Source organism: Heterocephalus glaber, unplaced genomic scaffold (genome assembly GCF_053883595.1).
Source record: "Heterocephalus glaber isolate CG9 unplaced genomic scaffold, H.glaber_assembly_v1.0 deba00001610, whole genome shotgun sequence".
Taxonomy (NCBI): Eukaryota; Metazoa; Chordata; class Mammalia; order Rodentia; family Bathyergidae; genus Heterocephalus; species Heterocephalus glaber.
In genome coordinates, this window is record NW_028258381.1 from 39854727 (window position 1) to 39878178 (window position 23452).

At 44.8% G+C, this 23452-nt stretch overlaps 2 protein-coding genes across 7 annotated transcripts in view; one reads left to right on the forward strand and one right to left on the reverse strand.

Moving 5' to 3' along the window:
* Kpna7 (karyopherin subunit alpha 7) overlaps positions 1-23452 on the reverse strand; it is a 127750-nt gene that overhangs the window by 44084 nt on the left and 60214 nt on the right. The window lies entirely within an intron of this gene.
* Myh16 (myosin heavy chain 16) overlaps positions 9999-23452 on the forward strand; it is a 58586-nt gene continuing 45132 nt past the window's right edge. The window contains 4 exon segments of the mRNA XM_087195947.1: positions 9999-10190; positions 19110-19220; positions 21024-21187; positions 22794-22890. Coding sequence (XP_087052073.1) covers positions 9999-10190; positions 19110-19220; positions 21024-21187; positions 22794-22890 — 564 coding nt within the window.

The following is a 23452-nucleotide window of genomic DNA, read 5'->3' on the forward strand; positions in this document are numbered from 1 at the left end:
TCTGTATGTCAAGTTCTTTTCCCCTCCTTTGGAAGTTTTCTGCCATCACTTCTGTGAAGAGTTTTTTTATGTCATCTGCACTCTCTCCTCCTTCTTCATTGACTCCAGTCAGTCTTATGTTATTCTTCTTTGCATCGTCTAGCAGCTGCTGGATTGATTTCTCATGTTCCCTAACAATTTTAAAGCAATTTTTCTTTTCCTCCTCACTAATTGCAATCTTATCTTCTATATCTGAAATTCTATCCTCACATTGGTTCATTCTGCTGTGCAGACTTTTGATGGAGTTTTTAATCTCTTGGAAATCTTGTATCTGTTTTATGGATTCCATTTGTTTCCTATGTTGGGATTCCATCATGTTCCTCAGATCCTCTATTTTTTTATCTGTGTCCTCTCTAGATTTATTAATCATGTCTTGCACCATGAGCAAAATCTTTGCTGTTATCTGAGTAATTATTTCTGATTTCATTTTTCCCAGATCCTCTTTTGTTGCTAGTTCAGAGAGTCCAGGTGGTTGAGTATCAGATTGTTCCATCTCGTTTCCCTTTGGGGTTGCTGTAGGTGATCCAGAAATCTGTTTTTGAGGCTTGTTTACATGTCTTCTCATTTCCACGGGAGGGGGTGCTTCTGGCGCCCACGCGGCTCACCTTCTCTGCCCTAGGAGCTTGAGATGGCAGCGGGGGAGCTTCCTTCTGGGTGCTGGGTCTGGCTCACCTTCTCTGCCCTAGGAGCCTGGGATGGCAGTGGGCGAACTTCCTTCCGGGTTTTGGGACCAGCTGAGCTTCTCTGCCCTAGGAGCCTGGGATGGAGGCAGGGAGCTTCCTTCCAGGTGCTGGGACCGGCTGAGCTTCTCTCCCCTTGTCAATTCTTGAGGGCTAAGAGTGCCAGATGCATCTTTTGTTCTCTAATTTGGTCTTCCACCTTGGTTCCCAACACAATGCTCCTAAATCCCTTGTGATTTCCTGGGGACAGGAACATCTTTTGTTCTAATGAGGCAACTGGTGGTGAGCTCCTGGACGGAGTCCACACTGAGATTAGAAACCTGTAACCTCTGGCTTCTACCCCCATGCTCTGGGAAGGGAGGAGGGCTGGAGATTGAGTAAATAATCCATCCTGCTATGTGATGAAGCCTCATGAAAATCCCTGAACTACAGGGTGCAGAGAGCTTCCCAGCTGGTGATCAAGAACATTCACATGCCCAACCCTACAGAACTGAAGCTCCAGGGATTTAGCTCAGTGGTGCCGCCGCCTGCCTCCCAAACACAAGGACTTGAGTTCGATTCCTGGTACCAAAAAAATAAAAATATTCTACTGCCAATGAAATGTTCTCAACAATTTATTAGGGGCCAGGGATTTAGCTCAGTGGTTCTGCCGCCTGCCTCGAAAGCGCAAGGTCCCGAGTTCAATCCCTGGTACCAAAAAAAAGAACTGAAGCCCCTGTGCTCAAACCCTTCTGAACCTCACCTGATGTGTCTTCTCTTCTGGCTCTTAGCTTTTGTAATAAATCAGCAATAGGGGCTGTGTGTGGTGACACATGCTTATAATCCCAGCACTCTGGGAGGCTGACAGAGGAGGATGGAAAGTTTGAGTCTGGCCTGGGAAACTAAACCAGTTAGTGAGACCCTGCCTCAAAATGAAAAAGGGCTGAGGATGCAGCTCAGTGTGAAGGCCTTGGGTTAATCACCAGCACTGGGGGAAAAAAAGCCAATAATATGTAAACTGTTTTTCCAAATTCTTTGAGTTACAGCTGCAAATTATCCAAACCAAGAAGGGGATCGTGGAATCTCTGATTTGTAGCCAAGAGGAACAGAAGTTGTGGGTAACCAGGGCACCTTCTGCTTGTGTGGGGCATTGGAAGTCGGGGAGCAGTCTCAAGGACTGAGCCTTTAGTGAAGGGCTGTTACAGCCGAGCTGCATTACAGAATTCCCAGTTAGTGCCCGCAGAGAAGAGAGCATGTCTTGATGGGGGAAATGCCTCTACATATCTAGTCAGTGCGTATATATAGAAGGAAAAGGAGTTTGGCACTGGACACAGGGGTGCATGCCTATAATCTCAGCATGTTGGGAGGCTGAGGCAGGAGGATCGAAAATTCAAGTCTCACCTAGGTAACTTAGTGAAACTCTGTTTCAACATTAAAAAGAAAAGAACTGGGGATGTTGCTCAGTGATAGAATGCCTCTGGGTTTAATTCCCAGTAGCACCAGAAAGAAAGAAAGAAAGAAAGAAAGAAAGAAAGAAAGAAAGAAAGAAAGAAAGAAAGAGAGGTTTGATTTTGCAAACCACTGCCCTCTATATGCTTATATTTTAAAGAGCGAAACTGCCAAGAAATGATCTAGCATGTCAATAAAACACTGCTGGGTGATGAGATGCTAGGAAGAACAATGATGTCGCATACCAGATGAGGACTCGTTGTGTGTTTCTGAACAAATTGCTTCAACTCTCTGTGCCTGTGAGCTAAAAAGAGGCCAGGACTCACCAGCCCCATCCACCTCTGCAGGGTGTGGGAAGGATCCAAAAGAACTAATGAACACCAGACCCCTTTGTTATTATTCTTGTACCAACACCAACTATGACTCCAGGGAATTCTCCCCGGCAGATTCAAGTCTACTTGCTTTCCACAGAACACCGTGGACCTCCCCACACCTTCAGTCAGTGGCTCTACCCACTTCTGTTTCCAAAGGCAGAGAGAGAGCAGTGCCTGTACCCACCTGCTCTTGGGAGGTCGTCATCACCTGACAGGTTCTTTGAGGGCTTTCTGCAGAAGAGCACATTTTCTCCCATGGAGATTTCTGGGATTCTGGCCATTAAAGTACCCCAATTCGAAGCTCAAACCACTAGGAGGAGGAGAACAAAGAAGTGGAGGAGGAAGGGGAGAGAATGGAAGATCAAGGGGCCGACTCTTGCCACACTGGACCCTGCATGTGCTCCAGGTCCATTTGCCACCCTTGGTCACCTTGCCATGTGTTCTCAGAGTCTGACCTTCCCCAGCCACCTCTCCGAGTCCCTGCTCTCTGCTTCTGGGTGGGTTTGGCATGGGAGATGTGAGGAGCAGATGGGTGAGCTGGGGGGAGAGCAAGAAACTCCCTGGCTGCTACTGGGTCTGGCTAGGCAGTAGCTGCTCTGCGCCCCTGAGGGTCATAGCTTTTCCTGCAGCCAGACCTGGTCACCTGTCCAGGCAGTGCCTCACCATCCCCCGTCAGCTTTCCTTAACCTTGGCTCTCCTCAGGAAGGTGTCTCTTCATTACACTCCAAGCAGCAACCCCACTGGAGTGTGCTCTTTCCTGTAGGACCTGGACTGGGGCTAGAAGATAACCTTGTGCTCCTGCCTGGGAATGTCCCTTCCCAGGACCACAGTGGGGCAGGGTCCTTTTTCTTCCCACTGGCTTCTGTCCTGCTGACCCAGAGGCTGGTGACTATGTGGGAATAAGCAGGAAGCACCCTGGGGCCCGAGCTAGGTGGAGGGTGTCCTGAGAATGAACTCACCCCCACCCCCCATCCTCTCCTGGATGTCTGGGCACTGTCCTCAAAGGCCAAGGAGGACCATGTGAGACCAAGCCTCCTCCCCTGACTTACTCAGAGATCCTCTACTTTTTTCTGTTTATGAACCAGCCCATATGCATCTGCCCATGAAAAGTTCTCCTGCAAAAGATATTAAACATAACCCTGTCGGGCTGGAGTACTACTCAGTAGCAGAGCACTTGCCTAGCACGAGCAAAACCCTAGATTCCATCTCTAGCACCACAAAACAAACACAAAAACAAAAACCAACCCTGTTTTAGGTGATCACACTTGGGGGAATAGCACCTCAAAGCTCTGGGCTCCCCAAGCCCAACAACTGACAAGAGCCAAGTTTGGAGTCCATCTCAGCCAACATCTTATTTTACCTTTGGGGAAACTGAGGCACAGCCTGGGAGAAATGAGACTCATGTTAAATTTTCAGGCAGAGTAGCTGCTTGGTAACAGGTCAGTGCCATGATTGCTTATGAATATGATTCTTCATTGCTAGATTCCAGATGTTGGAATACAATAATAAACATTTAAAGAGTTTGCTACAAGGGTCAGGTGATAACTGAAAACATTTGAAAAGTATTTATAAGTACATATAAAAGGTCTTTTGGGTTTAAAATAGCTGCTTCTCAAACCTAGAAAGATAAAACAAGAAAATCAGCTCTGTTGTCAGGTGGTTCCTTTTTCTTTTAAGAACAAATCATGGGATCAACAATCAAAGTATAAAAGCAAAACCCATACAACACTTAGAAGAAGACACACAGGCAAATCTTCAAGACCTTGACTTTGGCAGTGTTTTCTTAAATGTGACAATGAAGGCACAATGACAAGAGAAAATGTAGATAAACTGGACATCACCAAAATTAACTTTGCATTGGAAGATATCAAGAAGGTGGAAAAAGCCTAGAGAATGGGAGAAAATATTTGCAAATCATACACTGTATTTGATAAAGGTCTAGTATTGGATATATGTAAAGCAGACTTACAACTCAACAATAGAAAGACCAGCAACCTAATTTAAAAGTGAGCAAAGGGCCAGACGTGGTGGTGCAAACCTGTGATTCCAGCACTCTGGGAGGCTGAGGCAGGAGAATGGTATGTTCCAGGGAAACTTAGTGACTTAACAAAACCCTGTTTCAAAATTTAAAACAATAAAAAAGGGCTAGAGATGCAGCTCAGTGTGAAAATCCTGGGTACAACGTCTAGTACCAAAAAAAAGAGAAAAGAAACGACAGCAACAAAAAGACTCAAAGAGACCTTTCTCCAAAGAAGATGCACAAAGCAGCTTATGAAAAGATCCTAAATATCACTCATCATTAGGGAAAGGTAAATAAAAATCACAATAAGATACCTCTCCACACCTACTAGTTTGGTTGTAAAATTTTTTTAAAAGAAAAGGAACAATAGTATGTATTGGCTAGAGTGTGGAGAAATTGGAAACCTTCTTAATTGCTGGTGGGAATGAAAAATGATTCCATTTTTGTGGAAAACAGTGTGGTTTACCTCAAGAAGTGGAACAGAATTACCATATAATCCAGCAATTCCACTCCTAGGTAAACATCCAAAAGGACTGAAAATGGGTGCTCAAATAAATACATGTACATGTCTGTTCACAGTTGAATTATTCACATTAGCCAAAACAATCCAAATGTCCATCAACCGATGACTAGATAAAGAAATTGCTATCAAAATGGGGCATAGTGGCACATGCCTGTAATTCCAGTATTTTAGGAGGCTGAGGCAGGAGAACTGCAAATTTAAGCCCAGCCTGGGCAACTTAGTGACTTAGTGAGACCCTGTCTCAAAATGTAAAACTTTTAAAAAGAGTTGGGGATGTAGCACAGTATGAAGGCCTCGGGTTCAATCCTCAGTTCTGCAAAAAATAAAAAATAAAATAAATAAATAAATAGAAGTTAGGAAGGAAGCAAAGAAAGAAATGAAAAGAAAAGAAACTCTTATTCATATAGGTCTATCCACACAGTGGATTATTTATTATTCAGCCATATAGAAGAAAGAAGTCTTGGTACATGCTTCAACATGGATGAACTTTGAAAACATGCTAAACAAGAAAAGCCATACACAAAAGACCACTTATTGTACATCCTACTTATATGAAATGTCCAGAACAGGCAAATGCAGAGTCAGAAAGCAGATTGGAGGGTCCCAGGGACTAGGAAGAAACTGTTTAATGGGTACGAGGTTTCCTTTGAGGCTGATGAAAATGCCATGAAGCTAGACTGAGGTGGTGGTCATACAACGCTATAAATGTACTAATGCCACTGAATTGCTTGTGTAAATTGGTTAACTTTAAGTCATGTAAATTTTACTCCAAGGGGGGAAAAGAATGCACTGGGGACTTGAGGGGTGGAGACGGGGCGATGGCTGATGCCAAGAGAAGCCTCCTCCAGGTGTAGACCCAGGGATCCTCTCCACACTTGAGAAGAGCACAGAGAACCCCTAGAGGCCGCCATCCAAGCGCCCCACTTCACAGATGAAGCAGGAAGGACTGGAGGGCACGGGACTTGCTCCAGGCCACACAGTGCCCAGGAGGCCACAGAGGAGTTCAGAGGCAGGGACTGGGCGCTGAGCCTGACCCTGCACCATGACGTCACATGGCTCCTGTCTGTGGGGCTGGAGGGGGTCATGGGCGTCATGAAGAGTGAAGTCCAGGCTAACAGGGTCATCAACGAGACACTCATCCCCACCAAAGGCTGCCAGGGTCGACCCAGGCGGCGCCCTCTGAGAGCCAGCCCCTCCTGAGTGCAGTCCCAGCTTGAACTTTACCAGCGAAACTCATCCTAACCCTAACCCCAGAGCCCTAAGGACCTCTTGTCTTTTCTAAGGTTTCACTAGCTCAGACCTTCGGGCAGGTATAAAAGGGAATGCCTGGGCTGGCTGGACACGCAGTCTTTTTTTTTTTTTTTTTAATTTATTTTTTTGGTACCGGGGATCGAACTTGGGACCTTGTGCTTGCAAGGCAGGCACCGGAACCACTGAACTAAATCCCCGGCCTGGACATGCAGTCTTCCCAGTATGCTCTCAGGTAAGTACCGCAGGCCCAGTGGCTGGGATGGGAATGGAGAGGTTGTGCTGCAAAGACTCAGAAGACCCCTGAGGAAAGTGGATGTCAAGATGAGAGGTGAGCAAAAATGGGCATTTCGTGAGCACCTGCCTGCCCCAGGGACTACGGAGGCAGCATGTCATTCCATCCTCCAAGCAACCTGTGCTGCACATCCACTGGGGGTTCAGATTCATAGATAGCTGCAAAAAGCTGCTGGGGCTCACACAGCATCCACGGTGAGATCCAAGCAAACTGGATTCCAACCCAGATCAGCCCCTTTTCCTGTACTACTTGAGGTCCTGGAAAGCATCTTTTCCCTCTGAGGATGCATTTAGCTTTCAAATTCCATGAGCTACATATTTTCCCTTCTGTGGTTTGTGATTTTAAAAAACAGATCTTGGTTATCAGAGATACCCTGAGAAGAGCTTTTACCTAGGGGGACCAGAGTGGTCTGCATGGGGAGGGGTCATGATGGATGAGAAGGGTGTGGCCACTGAAAGGGATGGAGCCTGGTTTTGGAGACCTGAGCATCCCCCAAGGGCAGTGCCTGGCTGGAGGGCTCTGTGCCCTAGGGGACAACAGCAAGAGTATCTTATTTTGTGGTTCATAGCAGAACCACAGGTTTTCTTTTTAAATAGAAACAGCCTGGTTGGTATAAAGAAAGAGGAATATTTTACCTCTACTCCCCCCATTAGAACAATTGAAAAGGAATCCAGACCCCAGAGGTGGGCAGATGTTTTGTCTTGATGACAAGTTAGAGTATCTTAATCAGACTTTGTTGATATTTGCATTTTCTTTCTGTGTGGATTTTGGTCTCATCTCCCCAGTGACTTCCATCAGTGTTAAGCAGAACCAGAGAAGCTAGACAACCAAAAGATAATCCAATTGGTAAGTTTATGTTGAATAATGTTAGCTTCTAGAAGGGGAATGAGAAGAGAGAAGCTCCAGGAAGGCAACTGAGCTGCCCAAGATGACTTGAGGCACAGCTAAACACAAAGTAGGTCTCCTGGAGGCTGGACGAAAGCTACTCAAAGCTATCAATAGAAGCCAGGACTTTGTTCCTCATGACAGACATGGGCGGGCTTAGGCAATTCTTAACCTGGCGCTTCAGGGTCTACAATGGGAAAACAATTCCATCATGATTTTCACTACTTTTGTTGAGACAGGGTCTCACTGTGTAGTTCAGGCTGGCTTTGAACTCACTATATAGCCCAGGCTGGCCTTGAACTTGTAGCAATCCTCTTGCCTCAACTTCCCCAGGACTGGGATTACAGGCGTGTATGCCCAGCTATTGCCACTACTTTTAAATGAAATGTATCATCCTTCCCATTATAATGCAGGCAACAAATCACAGTCTTACAGCAGTCTCAGCAACTTGCTCTGTAATGGAAGTCACTACTTCCTTATCATATTACAACTGTTGCAGTCATGTCAAAATATGACTAGTTCTAATTTTTGCCATAGAGTGACAGTGTTTATTAGACCTGCTGCTAGATTATGAGTTGGGTATATTTGTAAAAAGCCACAAAGATGACTGGCTGTGTCATGCATTTTAAATATTTTATTAATCATGATGTTATAATGTCTTGTGTTTCCTTGGTAACCCTATGTATTTTATTACCTGAATTTCAAACATTTTGTCCATCGGACCATGATCACCACCAGATGGCCAGAGGGATCTACAGCCCACTAAATTATAAGCCCCTGCCCTGGCCCTCTGCCTCTTAGGCTCATTTTCTGGGCAATGACCCCGTGTTGGAGGTGTGGGATCAGGCTCCAGGCTCCACAGGAGGATTAGGAGAGGAGTGTCTGGCCTGGCCTCCACGCCTTGTCTGTCCTGACTCAGCCTCCTTGGAGACATCCCCATAGGGTTATTTAAAGATGGAGGCTGCATTCTTGGCCTTAAGAACAGAACTGTAGGCAAAGAGATTCAGAACCACGTCCTTCCCAAAACTTCAAGAAGGTTTTTCATTCCCAAGACAAAAATAGAGAGGCCCCCGACTTCTCTTCTTGTTCCTCTGAGCCCTTAGTTCCCCTCCTTCCTGGAGAAACTGTCTGGATTTTGGAGATGGAGAACTCCAGTCTTGACGTCAGCCCAGCCTTGTTTTCGGAGCGATAATCATCGACCCGGCAATCATTTTGTATCAGGGACCTATGTGGCATCTGGTAGAGCTGATGGATTCCTGTTCAAATTACACATACTACTCAGTTTACAATGGGCTAACATCCTGACAGACCCGTCATGAACTGAAAATGTTTAAAATATTAATCATCTCTTTTTGTAACACTGAGGATCGAACCCAGAGCCTCTGTGTAGAGCTGTGTCCCCAGATCTTTTTATTTTTTATTTTGAGACAGGGTCATGCCAAGTCACTAAATTGCCTAGGCTGGGCTTGGACTTCTAACCCTCCTGCCTCAGCCCCCCAGAGAGCTGGGGTTCCAGAAAACCCATTTAATATGCCTGGTCTCCTAGCCCTAGCCCACTCTATACATGCTCAGAACACATACAGTGGCCTACAGTGGGACACAACCATCTAACACAAAGCCTGCTTTATAATAAACTCACTGTGATTTATTGACTACTGGATTGAAAGTAAAAAGCAAAATAACCTTGAATATGCTTTTGTATGTCCTAAAGTCAGAAAATCATAAGCTGAACCACCATTATGGCTGAACCATCACAAGTCAGGTACTGTTGGTAGTACTTTAAAGTGCATAAAGTCAAACACATAGGACAACAAACGAAAACAAATGAAATACTGCTATTGGAACATTAAAATGAATTTGCAATATCGTAATATCAAATGTCCTTTGTCCTGAACAGATTTAAATATAACATCCAACTGAGGATCCGATGAGACTATAATCTCAATGTTGAGATGAGCATAAACAATATTTTGAGATGTTTGTTCCACTCTGAAGTAAAAGGGGAATGAATATCTGTAGTGTGTGTAGGAACAAGCCTTTAGCTGGGCTGGAACTACTGTGGCATGTGGTCTCTCTTCATGCCTGAAGGAAAGGGAAAGCCAAATGGTCATTGTTTTCATCTCCCATTTCCTGGACCTTAGTTAAACACCTTTGCTTTAACCTCTCCTGGCCCTAGTCTTTTCCATAAAAATGGGCTTTCTGATCATTACCTTTCAGCCCTAGTGTGAGGAACACAGGACATGCAAGATGCTGAAGCATTTTGTGTTGTTGAGTGTTACACAGCTGTGAGCCATTATTAGCATATTTCTTCTCCTTTATTATGAAGACCTAGTAGCACTTGTACATCCCAAGGACATAAGAGAAGCAAGCTCTGTCCCTGTCAAGACATTCTGCTCCAGCTTGTCTACCAGCCTCTGCAGCCTGTCCCAGGCCTTTCCCCTTAGCATCCCAGAAGTCCTGCTTCCTGCCCTAGGTTCCTTCCTGCTCCTCCTGCAGACAAGCCACCATGCCTGGTGGGTACAATGGGGGCCATATGCCCTTCCTGGCACCTCCCAGCAAGGAGAGGCTTGAAGCCATAAACAAGCCCTATGCCATCAAGAGGTCCTGCTGGGTCAAAGATGAAAAGGAGGGCTTCATTGTGAGGGAGATCCAGTCTGAACAAGGTGACCAAGTCACAGAGAAGATGATCCCAAACCAGGTGAGTGGGGGATGATCTCTGAAGTGGTAGGCACTGGGTCCTCTGCTGCACACTGCATCCTCAGGTGACAAAAAGAGCAGATGCCTGTGAGCTCCCCGTGCGGGGCCCAAGTCTAGACTCAACTGCACCGAGCTGTGTGGCCCTTGGCCAGATGCTTCTCCTCTCTGAGCTTTGGCTGCTTAACAGCAGAAACACTAATGAGATAGGACATGGGAAAACCTCTTCTACAGATGTAGAATGGTATCATGACCACACATCTTTAAAGTCCCAAGTAGCTTCTCAGTGAAATCTACACTGTATAATGTATAAATAGTGAATGTTTAAATTTTAAACATTTATTGTAGTAAAAGACACATTGCCATTAACCTCCCTCAAAATACCCTCCTCACTTCAAATACATTTATCTCATCATTCCTGCCACTCTCTGCAGCAGCTCTGGAAGCCCCTTTTCATTAATGTCTTTGGTTTCGCTGTTGTGGCTGCCTCTATGTCCTGAATCAATTCAAAACATTTATCCTTCATAGTTATCTTAACTTTGGGGAAGATCTGGTGAATAAAGTGGATGAGGATATACTGTTATGTTTACACAAGCCTGCTTTCTCTTTCTCTTTGGTACCGGGGCTCGAACTCAGGACCTTGCGCTTTCGAGGAAGGCACGGTACCACTGAGCTAAATCCCCGGCCCACAAGCCTGCTTTTTCATTGGATGACATTAGGCAGCAGAATTCACCATAGTTTTACACTAAGAAAAGGGGACTTCCAGAACTGTTTCAGGAAGTGGCAAGGGCATATATGGAGATGGAAAAGGATTCTAGGGATGGGAAAGACAGGAGGGAGTGAGGGGAAAAAGAAGCAAAAAGGATCAAGATGTGAAATGTATATGTATGAACTCCCCATGATGAGGATATATTTATTCTGTATAACAAACATACTAATTTTAAAAAGGGAAAAATTTTGACTTTCTTCTCTTTGATCTACCAGACACATCCAACCTGTGGTCCACTGGCCACCTGCTCTCTTTTTAAAAAAATGTTATGGTAACAAATATTAAAAACTAGAGGAAGTTTGGACAGCCTTGTTATTAAGGTCTTAATGTTAAGACTCAGGAGAAATACCTTACTCACAGGGATATTGTAAGAACTAAATTGGCAATGTATATAAACAACCAAACATACTACCAAGGCAACTATATGTACTCAATACAAGCAGATCCTACATTCTTTTTTTTTTTTGTATTTTATTGGTACATTGTAGGTATACAACACAATTACATTTCTCATTGGGAATTGTACCTTTACATAATGCATCTTGGTTCTTATTTTTTCCCCATTCCTAGCCCTCTCTTCACGCCCTCCACCCTTCCCTATTTACAAAGACTTTATTTCCATTTTTTCCATTTCTCAGCATTTTTCCTTTCCCTTCTTTCCTTTCCCCTGCCCCTCCCACTACCCCTAACCCTTTGGACCTTTTCTTCCTATTTTACATTATCAATTATTCATTCTAATCATTGGTACATTTTAGGCATACAATATAATGACATTCATCATTGGAAATTTGCACCTTTACATAGTCTCTCTTGGTTCTTATTTTTCACCCTTGCACAGCCCTCCCTTGAACTCCTCCATTCCTCCCTATTTACAGAGATTTTGTTCCTAGTTTTCCATTTTCTCATATTAATCCCATTCCCTACTCTCCTTTCCCTTAGCCCTCCCACTTCCTTCCCCTTTGCCCCTTTTCTTCCTATTTCACATTACCTATTATACATTTAGTCCTTATTTACACTTTCAGTTTCTCACACCAGAGAAACTATTCGGTATTTACACATGTGTGTCCTATTTATTTCACTTAAGAGTATCCCCTCAATGTGCATCCACTTAGCTATAAATGTCTCTAATTTCTCATTTTTTATGGCTGATTAGTACTCCATTTTATAAAAAAACCACATTTTCTTTATCCAGTCTCCAGTTGATGGGCATTTGGGCTGTTTCCAAGTTTTAGCTATTACAAACTGTGCTGCTATGAACATGGGCTCACATATATCACTTTGGTATGATTCTTTTAATTCTTTGGGGAAGATCCCCAGCAGTGGAATAGCGGGGTCAAATGGGACTTCCAGTCCTAGTTCTTTGAGGTATCTCCATACTGATTTCCACAGTGCTTGCCCCAGTCTACACTCCCACCAGCAGTGGAGCAGGGTTCCTCTTTCCCCACAGCCCCGCCAGCATTGGTTATTGGTTGATTTCATGATAGCAGCCATTCTTTCTAGAGTGAAGTGGAATCTCAGCCTTGTTTTCATTTGCATCTCTGGAATGACCAGTGATGTTGAACATTTTTTCATGTGTTTATTTGCTATTTCTACTTCTTTATCTGAGAAATGTCTGTTCATTTCAGCTGCCCATTTTTTGACTGGGTCTTTAAATTTGGGAGGTCTGATCTTTTTAAGTTCTTTATTGATTCGAGATAGTAGACCTTTGTCTGAGGAAGAGCAGGTGAAGATTTTTTCCCACATTGTGGGTTGTCTCTTCACACTGCTGGTGGTTTCTCTTGCTGTGCAGAAGCTTTTTAATAAGAAGAGATCCCATTTGTTGATTGTTTGTGCTAGTTCACGGGCAACTGAGGTTTTGTTCATAAAATCTTTTCCTACACTGATGTCTTCAAGAGTTCTACCTAACCTCTGTTCCAACTGGTTCAGAGTTTCTATTTTAATATTTAGATCTTTAATCCATTTTGATTTTAGTTTAGTGCATGGTGAGAGATATAGGTCTAGTTTTAATCTTTGGCAAGTTGAAGCCCAATTTTTCCAGCACCATTTATTAAAGAGGCTATCTTTCTTCCAGCAAGGGTGTTTGGCTCCTTTGTCAAAGATGAGGTGACTGAGTGTGTCTGGTGTTGTTTCTGCACCTTCTAATCTGTTCCACTGGTCCTCAGGTCTGTTTCTTTGCCGGTGCCATGCTGTTTTTATCACAGTAGCTTTGTAGTATAGTTGCAGGTTGGGGATTGTGATACCCCCTGCCATGTCTCTGTTACCTAGAATTGCTTTTGCTATTCTGGGTCTCTTCTTGTTCCAAATGAATTTTTGGATTGTTTTCTCAAGGTCCATGAAGTATGCTGGTGGGATCTCAATTGGAATTGCATTAAATCTATATAGCAGTTTTGGAAGTATGGTCATTTTCACTATATTAATTCTTCCTACCCAGGAGCAGGGGATGTCTGTCCATTTTCTGATATCATCTTCAATCTCTCTTTTCAGAGTGCCATAGTTTTCAGAGAAGAGGTCTTTGATTTCTTTTGTTAGGTTGATTCCTAGGTATTTCAGTTTTTTGGATGCTATTGTGAAAGGAATTATTTGCCCTACTTCTCTCTCAGTGAGTCTGTCATTCGTGTAGAGGAAAGCTATTGATTTTTGTGTGTTGACATTGTAACCAGCTACTTGACTGAATTTGGTTATTAAGTCTAGAAGACTTTTGGTGGAGTTCTTGGGGTCTTCTATATAGAGTATCATGTGATCTGCAAATAATGACAATTTGACTTCTTCATTACCTATCTTTATTCCTTTTATTTCTTTCTCTTGTCTAATTGCCATGGCTAATGTTTCCAGAACTATATTGAACAAGAGTGGTGATAGTGGACATCCTTGTCTTGTTCCTGATTTGAGTGTGAAGGATTTCAGTTTTTGACCATTTAGTATGATATTGGCTGTTGGTTTTTCATAGATGGCTTCTATCAGTTTGAGGTAGAGACCATCTATTCCAATTTTTTGTAGGGTTTTTATCATAAATGCATGTTGGATTTTGTCAAATGCTTTTTCTGCGTCTATGGAGATAATCATATGGTTTTTGTCCTTGGCTCTATTGATATAGTGTATTACATTGATTGATTTGCATATATTGAACCATCCCTGCATCCCTGGGATTAATCCCACTTGATCAGGGTGTGTGATCTTCTTGATGATCTTCTGCATTCTGTTTGCCATTATCTTATTAAGGATTTTTGCATCTATGTTCATTAGTGAGATTGGCCTATAGTTCTCTTTTTCAGTTGGGTCTTTCTCTGCTTTGGGGATCAAGGTAATGCTTGCTTCCAGGAATGAATTTGGGAGTATTGCTTCCCTTTCAATTTCATTGAAGAGTTTAAACAGTAGTGGCAGCAGTTCCTCTCTAAATGTCTTGTAGAATTCAGCAGTGAAGCCATCAAGGCCCGGGCTTTTCTTAGTTGATAAGTTTTTAATTACATTTTCAATTTCATTGATTGATATTGTGTTGTTCAGAATTTTTAGGTCTTCTTTGTTCAACTTTGGTAATTCATATGTATCTAGGAATCTGTCCATTTCTTCTGTGTTGTCCATCTTTTTGGCGTATAGGTTCTGGAAGTAGGTATTGATGATCCTCTGGATTTCTGCTGGGTCTGTTGTAGTTTCACCCTTTTCATTCCTAATTGCATGGATTTGGGCCTTTTCTTTCCTTTTTCTGACAAGGTTGGCTAAAGGTTTGTCAATTTTGTTGATTCTTTTGAAGAACCAACTCTTGGCTTCATTGATTTTTTTGTATCATTCTCTTAGTCTCCATTGCATTGATTTCTCCTCTGATCTTTATAATTTCCTCCCTTGTATGAGCTTTGGGGCTGTCCTGCTCTTCTTTTTCTAGAAGCTTGAGGTTCAGCATCAGGTTGTTTAATTGGGCTTGTTCTGTTTTCCTAATATGCGTATTCACTGCTATGAATTTCTCTCGTAAGACAGCTTTCATTGTGTCCCATAGATTCCGATATGTTGTATTGTCATTGTCATTTAATTGAAGGAACTGTCTGATTTCTTTAATTTCCTCTGTGACCCATTGGTTATTCAGAAGTGTGTTGTTCAATTTCCACGTGGTTATGAAATTTTTTGAGTTTCTTTTGCTATGGATCTCCAATTTCATCGCACTATGGTCTGATAATGTACAGGGGATAACTTCAATTCCTTTGCACTTACTTAAACATGTTCTATGTGTGAGTATGCGGTCTATTTTGGAGAATGACCCATGTGCAGCTGAGAAGAATGTGTATTCTGATTTTGTGGGGTGGAAGACTGTAAACATCTGTTAAGTTCATTTGTTCAAGAGTTTGATTGAGTTCTAGTATTTCATTACTTATTTTTAGTCTAGTTGATCTATCTATTTGTGACAGTGGGGTGTTGAGGTCCCCCACTACAATTGTATTAGTGCATATATGACTTTTCATGTCCGTTAGTATTTGTTTTATATAGTTGGGTGCACTAGTGTTTGGTGCATAGATATTTATGATTGTCATTTCTTCCTCTTGGATTCTTCCCTTTACAAGGATGTAGTGTCCTTCTTTGTCTCTCTTAATCAGTGTTGGTTTGAAATCTACTTGATCTGCAAAGAGGATAGCTACTCCTGCTTTTTTTCCAGTTCCTGTCGTGTGTATTGTTTTCCACCCTTTAACTTTCAGTCTATGAGTTTCCTTTTGAATTAAGTGTGTTTCTTGTATGCAGCATATTGTTGGATTTTGCTTCTTGACCCATTCTGCCAGTCTATTTCTTTTGATTCGTGAATTGAGACCATTAACATTGATGGTTATAACTGAAACATATTGACTTGTCATTGCCGTGACTTTTTCTTTTTGTTGGGTTCTCCCCCTTTACATTTAATTTCTTGTCATGCCAGATGGGTTCATTCTGCTTTGCTTCCTGGGGTTGTGATCCTCAATATCTGTTCCTAGGATATTGTGTAAAATTCTTTGGAGTGCTAGTTTGATATTCACGAAGTTCCTAAGGTGCTCTTTGTCATGAAAGTATCTTATTTCTCCATCCATTTTGAAAGAGAGTTTTGCAGGGTACATCAATCTGGGTTGGAGGCTGTTTTCTTTTAGGGCTTGGAATATGTCAGTCCAAGCTCTCCTTGCCTTGATGGTTTGTGTTGAGAAGTCTTCTGTGATTCTGATGGGCTTTCCTTTGTATGTGATTTGTTTCTTTTCTCTCACTGCTTGGAGAACTTTGTTCTTCTGTTGTGTTTCTGGAATCTTAACAATTATATGCCTATGTGTAGATATTTTTGATCAAGGCTATTTGGAGTCCTATATGCCTCACTTATCTGTATGTCAAGCTCTTTTCCCATGCTTGGGAAGTTTTCTGCCATTATTTCTGTGAAGAGATGTTTTATGTCATCTCCACTCTCTCCTGTTTCTTCATTGAGCCCAATCAGTCTTATGTTATTCTTCTTTGCATCATCTAGCAGCTGCTGGATTGATTTCTCATGTTCTCTTATAATTTTGAAGCAATTTTTCTTTTCCTGGTCACTAATTGCAATCTTATCTTCTATATCTGAAATTCTGTCCTCACATTGGCTCATTCTGCTGTGTAGACTTTCAGTGGAGTTTTTCATGTCCTGGAAATCTATTTGCATCTGTTTTATGGATTCCATTTGTTTCTTATGTTGGGATTCCATCATGTTCCTCAGCTCCTCTCTAGATTTATTAATCACGTCTTGCACTAGGGGCACAATTTCTCCTGTTATCTGAGAAATTATTTCTGATTTCATTTTTTCCAGATCCCCTTTTGGTGCCAGTTCAGTGGGTCCAGGTGGTTGAGTATCAGAGTGTTCCATCTCATTTTCCTTTGGGGTTGCTGTAGGTGATCTGGAAGTCTGGTTTTGAGACTTATTTACGTGTTTTCTCATTTTGACTGGGCCAGGGGGCTGTTAGTGCTTGCACGGATTATCTCCTCTGAGCTGGGTGAGGTGGGACAGGGGGCATGAGCAGCGGTAGGGATGGTGACCTAAAAGCCCTTTCCTGTGGGCTGGGAGCAGGGGGAGGGATGGTGGCCGGGAAGCTCCTTCCTCTGGACCAGGAGCAGTGGGATGGCGGCTCAGAAGCCCCTCCCTCTGGGCCAGGAGCAGCGGGACAGAAGGTTTCCCAAAAGCCCTTTCCTCTGGCCTGGAAGCAGTGGGAGGGATGGTGACTGGACTTCAGGCAATTTGCCCCGATCACAAGGACAAGTGGTGAATTTGGATCTAAACACACTGTATTTAGCTCAAATACCAGCGCTCCCTCTGTATTACCCCCGTCCCTCCGTGGTGGCGTCCCTGTGGGGGAGAGAACTCAGAGACTTTCGATGATCAGAACTTGCAACTGCTGCACTGTCCTCTGCACCTGTGTTTGCGGGGCCTGGCAGCAGACATAAGAGTCCATAGATGAAGGGCACGGTGGTGCACACCTGTAACCCCAGCACCTGGAGGGCCAAGGCAGGAGGATCACAGTGAGCTCAAGGCCAGCCTGGGCTACAGCAAGGTTGTCAAAAGAAAGAAAAGAAATGGAAGAAAGAAAGAAAAGAAAAGAAAAAGAAAGAAGCCAAAGTTGAGATAAAGTGAGTTTGAATATGAAAGTCAAGCTCAATGGCTGTGGATTTAGCTCAGTGGTTTCGCCACCTGCGCAGCAGGCGCAAGGATCCGAGTTCAATCCCTGGTACAAAAAAAAAAAAAAAGCTCAATGCTCATGAGAAACATACTTTTCAGAAAAGCAGAGCAGTGGAGTATTGCAAGAAATGATGGGAAGTGGGTATGGAGCTCCAGAGGCCCCAGTTTGGATGCAAATTTAAGGACAGTATTCAACTTCTTTGAGCCCCTGTGGTGGAAAAGCCACTCAGGCCTGTGGCACTGACTCACCTGGCTCCTAAAATAAAGCAGTCTTCCACTCCTCTGCTGGAGTGCAAAGGGAAGGGCTCATATATGGGTGAGACTCAGCGATCTAGAAACCACTGGAAAAGATCTCTGAGTAAAACCGAGCTTGATTCACTAGGGGTGTGGTGATCATTACTGAGTGGATTTTCCAGAACTGTCAAGATTTGAAAGTATCTGCCTATTGTACTCATAAATTATTAAAAGTTTCAGAAATCCCAGTATGTGTTCAGGCCTCACATCTGAGGCTGCCTACGCCTGAAAAATATTTGTTTTCTGAATCATGTGTCTAAAGCTTAGGTCGCAGATGCTGGAACTTAAGAGCTAGTTCGAGTTTTCACCTGCAGATGAAGAAACGGGTGCAGAGTATGGAGAGCTGCCTGCCTTTCCCGGGAGCTAATACATCTGCTGGCTGGCATTCGTTACTGTTTTCACTTACTGTCTTCTTTGCTTGCTTGCTTTCAGTTTTCTCCTTCAAGGTGGTTTGGTAGGAGTAGGAGAATGTCTTTGTCGGGGGCAGAACTGGAGATTGAACCCAGGGCCTTTGCACTGAGCTACACCTCCAGCCCTTTTTTAAAATTTTGAGACAGGGTCTTGCTAGCTCACTAAGCTGCCCAGGCTGGGGCTTGAACTTGCAGTCCTTCTATCTCAGCCTCCCAGAGTGCTGGGATTATAGGCCTGGGCCACCACACTCAGATGGTGATATCTTTTTTTTTTTTTTTAAAGTAAAGTTCATTGCTCTTTTGAAACTATCACTAACATTCAAGATAGAGCACCAAGAGTCACATCTCTGAAAAGTATACCTAGGACTGAAGAGCAAGCACTGGTCGTCTACTAGCATGAACTGAGTGGGCAGAGAAGCACAGGCAAGACGTGCTCTGTGCTATAGGGAGGGAACATCATGGTTTACAAGGTACTTTTACATTATTTCACTTAGGTCTGTGTGATAGGCCCAGCCTCCAACCACCAGCCAAGGAGGATATTGTCCTTTCTACTTCAGGGGGGACAAAATTAAGGCTCATATGGCCTCAGAAGTACCTGCCTGTCCCAAGTCACACAGTGGGATGTGGCTGGCCCACTGGATGCCTCACTCCAGCTCCTTCCAAGACACCAGAGGGTGTGTGGGACCCTGTGCAAGATGCCACTGTGGCCATAAAGGCACTGTTTTCTAAAGCCCCTTGATCCCCCCACCCCATATACACGCTCCCTGTGAAGGATGGTATCAGGCAGATGAACCTGCCCCGATTCTACAGGCCAGTGCCATGGCAGACATGACCTTCTTGAATGAGGCTAGCGTCCTAGACAATCTGTGTCAACGCTATGTCCACGTGGCTGGCAGGGAGGGTGACAATGAGGAAGGATGGGTGCGTGTCTTCTGCCCCTCTTTGAGGGCAGCAGCAGCTGCTCTACTCTCCCAAGCTCTCCCAGCGTTTACAATTACAGCCAAGATGGCTGCTGCGCCCTACTGCTCTTGTCCCACTTTAATACTATTTTGGTTCTGGCTTCCGACCACCAGCAGCATCATAGCCCCAGGCAGCACCGGAAGAGGTGAAATTTGCTGGGCCAGCAGGCTTGGGGGTGTTCTTGGAGCTCTGGTCTGGGAAGAACCATATCTACTTCTGGCTGAGTGTGGAACTTGGGCTGAGGATGCAGGCTGAGGCTAACCGGGGCCACTCTGCAGCCCGGCCCTTGTGTCTCACAGATGGCCACACCATGTCTTTGGGTTAAGGACCTGCAGGCTCTGTAGAGTGTAGCCCGAGGGCCCAGGCCAGGGAGTTACTTTTTGTTTGGTCTTTTTTGGGGGGGTACCAGGGATCGAACTCGGGACCTTTCACTTTCAAGGCAGGTGATGGAAACACTGAGCTAAATCCCTGGCCCGGGAGTTACTTCTTATACTGAAGCACCGCTGTTGAACCAGTACCAGTACTTGAGCAACTCTGACAGGCAGGGACGTCGGCCCCCAAGCCCAACCGCTTCCCTCTCATATCCCTCTTGACTGAAACAGGGAGACATCTGGCTTCCAGGCGGCTGCCTGCCCCCACCCCAGCTGAGACAGGGCTGGAGGGAAAGAGTGGCTCCGTGGCCACAGTCCCAGGACGAGACACCCCGTTGTCACACTTTCAACTTGTCAGTGGATTTTCCTTATCTTCTCTTTGCTTCTTTTTCTTCCACTTCCTATTTACTGTTTCCTTTTAACATCTCAGCTTATCGCATTATGCCAGGGAGAAGCTGGGGGTGTTTATTCCCACTTGGACCAAAGCGGGAAATTGTGAACATGGAATTGAATAGAGGCATCAGAGTTTTTACCAGGACCGTCCAACAAAGAGAAAGGAGACTTGGAGATCCATTGACTTCGCCATTTCCTGCCCTTATTTATTCTCCCTCCTCTCAGATTATTTCTTTTACTCTCTCAATTGGGTTTTCTGTCTTTTTTTTTTTTTTTTTTTGGTGCCAGGGATCAAACTCAGGATCTTGCGGTTTCGAGGCAGGCTCAGCGCCACTGAGCTAAAAATCTGGCCCTGTCATTTTTATTTTTAATGGGACTTCTTACAAAATTGCCGTCTTACAGTGAAAAGAGAGGTTGAGGGTCTCTCTTCAAAAGTAGGTCAGACTCAGCTGCCCACCAGCAGTGGACCAGGTATGTTCATGCGGTGAAGACTCCAAAGCTATTAGGACACCTAAGAGATTTCTCAGTGAGCTCTCCTGGAAAATTTCTCAGATATATTAAATGGAAAAAACAAGACATAAAACTGTAGAATATTATCTTTTGTTCTAAACCGGGGGGAATGTGTCTCTGGGTTTGCTTGCATATGCCTCCAAAGCCATGGAGGAGGATATAAGAAATGAACTCAGTGCTTATCTGTGGGAGGAGGCAGACAGGCTTCTTGCTGGGAATATGTCCCCATGATGGCTGTGTTACCTGTGCAAATAATGAACCCAAAAGAAAACAAGGCACATAAACATGAAAGAGAAGGTTTGTTTTGCTTAATGAGAGGAGACTCAGACAGACAGATTTTGCTCTCAGAGAGAACACTGCTGTATCTCTCCTGGAGAAATCAGTGGTGTGTTCAGCCTGCTCAGTGACAGGCTGGGCCCCAATGAACTGGCTGAGGGAAGGGAGCACTGGAAGGAAGGGCCAGCTAACCATCTTCCTTCCCTTCCACCAGACCTACTCGAGCTTGTTCTGCGTGACAGTCAACTCCTACAGGTGGCTGCCCATCTACGGAGCCCGTGTGGCCAACATGTACAAGGGCAAGAAGTACACAGAAGTGTCACCCCAGCTTTTCTCCATCTCTGAGGCTTACTGTGACATGCTCATGGGTGCATGGGGGTGGGATCTCTGGGGCTGAGGTAGCGGAGACACCTTCCCTGATGGTGGTAGCTCCAGATGCATTGGGACTGCATGCCACCCCATGTCAAGCCTGACCTCAAGCCGCCAACCCTCCCAGCCCTGTTGAAGTTAAATGCTGGGCAGCAGCACTGGCCTATGACATTAGTGCCAGGTGCCTTTGCTCTTGCCTACACCAGTTATTTGCCAAGCACCAGCCCTACCTCATGCCATCTGTCATTTCAGCCTCACAAACTCAGAACTGAGATCAACAATCTTAACCATTATCTGTATGATCTTTACCACAGAGTGGCTCCACTATGATATTCTCTCCTCTCTTTCTCTCCCCCTCTCCTTCTCCCTCTCCCCCTCTGTCTGTCTGTCTGTCTCTCCCTCTCTCTCCTGGGGGACTGAACCCAGAGTCTTGCACTGAGCTACATCTCCGGTCCTTTCTATTTTTTTTTGAGACAGAGTCTTGCTAAGTTGCTAAATTGCCCAGACTAGGCCTGAATTTGCAATCCTCCTGCCTCAGCCTCCCAGAGTGCTGGGATTACAGGCATGCACAACCACAACTTGCTGCCATTTCTCTTTATGTTGCTTATGCCTAGGCAGCTTTATGGCCGAAGGAAAAAAGTTCCTAGGAATGGAGTGGGTAGTAAAGTCTTGGCCCTTTCTACAAGGGTCTATGCTGCAGTGATGGGCACAAGGACACAAATCCCACAAGCCCCTGAATTTCTGACCTGCAAGTGTGGCAGAGGCTACTCTCTGTCTTAGTCAATCTCTCACTGCTGGGACAAAATACCTCAAACTTACGAAAGGAGAGGTTTATTTTGGCTCACGATTTCAGAAGTTTTAGTGCCTGTTCAGAAACAGCATAGAGCAAGGGTCTGGGTGGAGGAAATCTCAGGTCACGCCAGCTGGGAAGCTGTGAGAGCAGGGAGGAGCCGGGAGGGAGATGCCCCCTTCCAGGTTACACGCCCAGTGACCGCCTCTTCCAACCAGGGCCACCTCCAGCAACGCACTCAGCTCTGAATTCATCCATGGATTAGTCCACAGATGAGTACAGAGCCCCTGTGACTGGAGTACCTTTCAAAACCCCCACCTCTGAGTGCATAAGGCTTTGGGGAGACATTCTCGACCCAAACCGTGACTCTCCAAGCTGGGCATGGTTCAGAGGAGGCTGTTTGGTGAGGGCACTGTCAAATGCCTAGTTTCTAAATGTTCCCTAATTACATCTTCCTGCTGCTGTTTTCCTCCCTACAGATGGTGAAGATCAGTCTATGCTAATCACGTAAGTGTCTCTTCTGTCTCTCAGTCTATATACATATAATTAGGTCTGTGCCTTACACATATAATTAAGCCTCCTTGGAATTAATTGGGGGGCTTTGAGCAGAACTCTTCAGGCAGCAAGTGGGCTTAACAGGGTGAGGGAGGCTGCACTTGCTAAATGGATGGGAAGGGCTTATGTCCCCAAGGCCTTGCCACCTGCTTGTCTGTCCAGGCTGGGGGAGAAATGTACGGAGAATTTGTATCTCCCTATGGTTTCTCTTCTCTGTGACCAATCCCCCTCTTTCTCCTTTGCTTGCCCGCTTCCGATTTCCACCTGCAGTGGAGAATCTGGTGCTGGCAAGGTTGAGAATACAAAGAAAGTCGTCCAGTACTTTGCCAATATCAGAGGAACTGGTAAACAGTCCTCAGATAAGAAGGTTGGGCTGATGGAGTGCACTTGGGTCTGGCTCCCTTATCCAGGGTTCTGTGGCACACACTGCAAGCCCATTTGGCCCACAGCCACCCTATGGATCAGGGTCATTTTGTGGAGGATGAGACTGAGGCTTAGAGAGAAGCAACTTGGGTCAGGTCACGTGGGAAAAAGTGGCCACCACCCCTGGTTCCTGCCCCCAAAAGGAGAGGGGCAGATGGGAAAATGGAAAGCAGTCTCCTTCAGATGCTTCTGCAGGCTTTGGCCATCCCAGGGCTACAAGGAGCCTTGGCAGGCCAACATCAGCGATAAAAGCTGGCAAAGAGGAAAGCAGAGCTTTGCCAGAAGACTGAGGATGCAAGGGAAGGGTTTCTAGGCATGCACAGGGGTTTCTCCAGTGACAACAAAGCCAAGGAGCAACAGCTGGGAATCGAGGCTGCCAGTGTCCCCATGCACCCCTCCTGGCGACAGAGGGCCACAGAGGGACATTGTCAGGAGTGAGCTTCCTCCCAGGTCACTACCTATGGCCCCTCGAGCCCTGATTTCCCAGCCTCCCCAAACCATTCCTT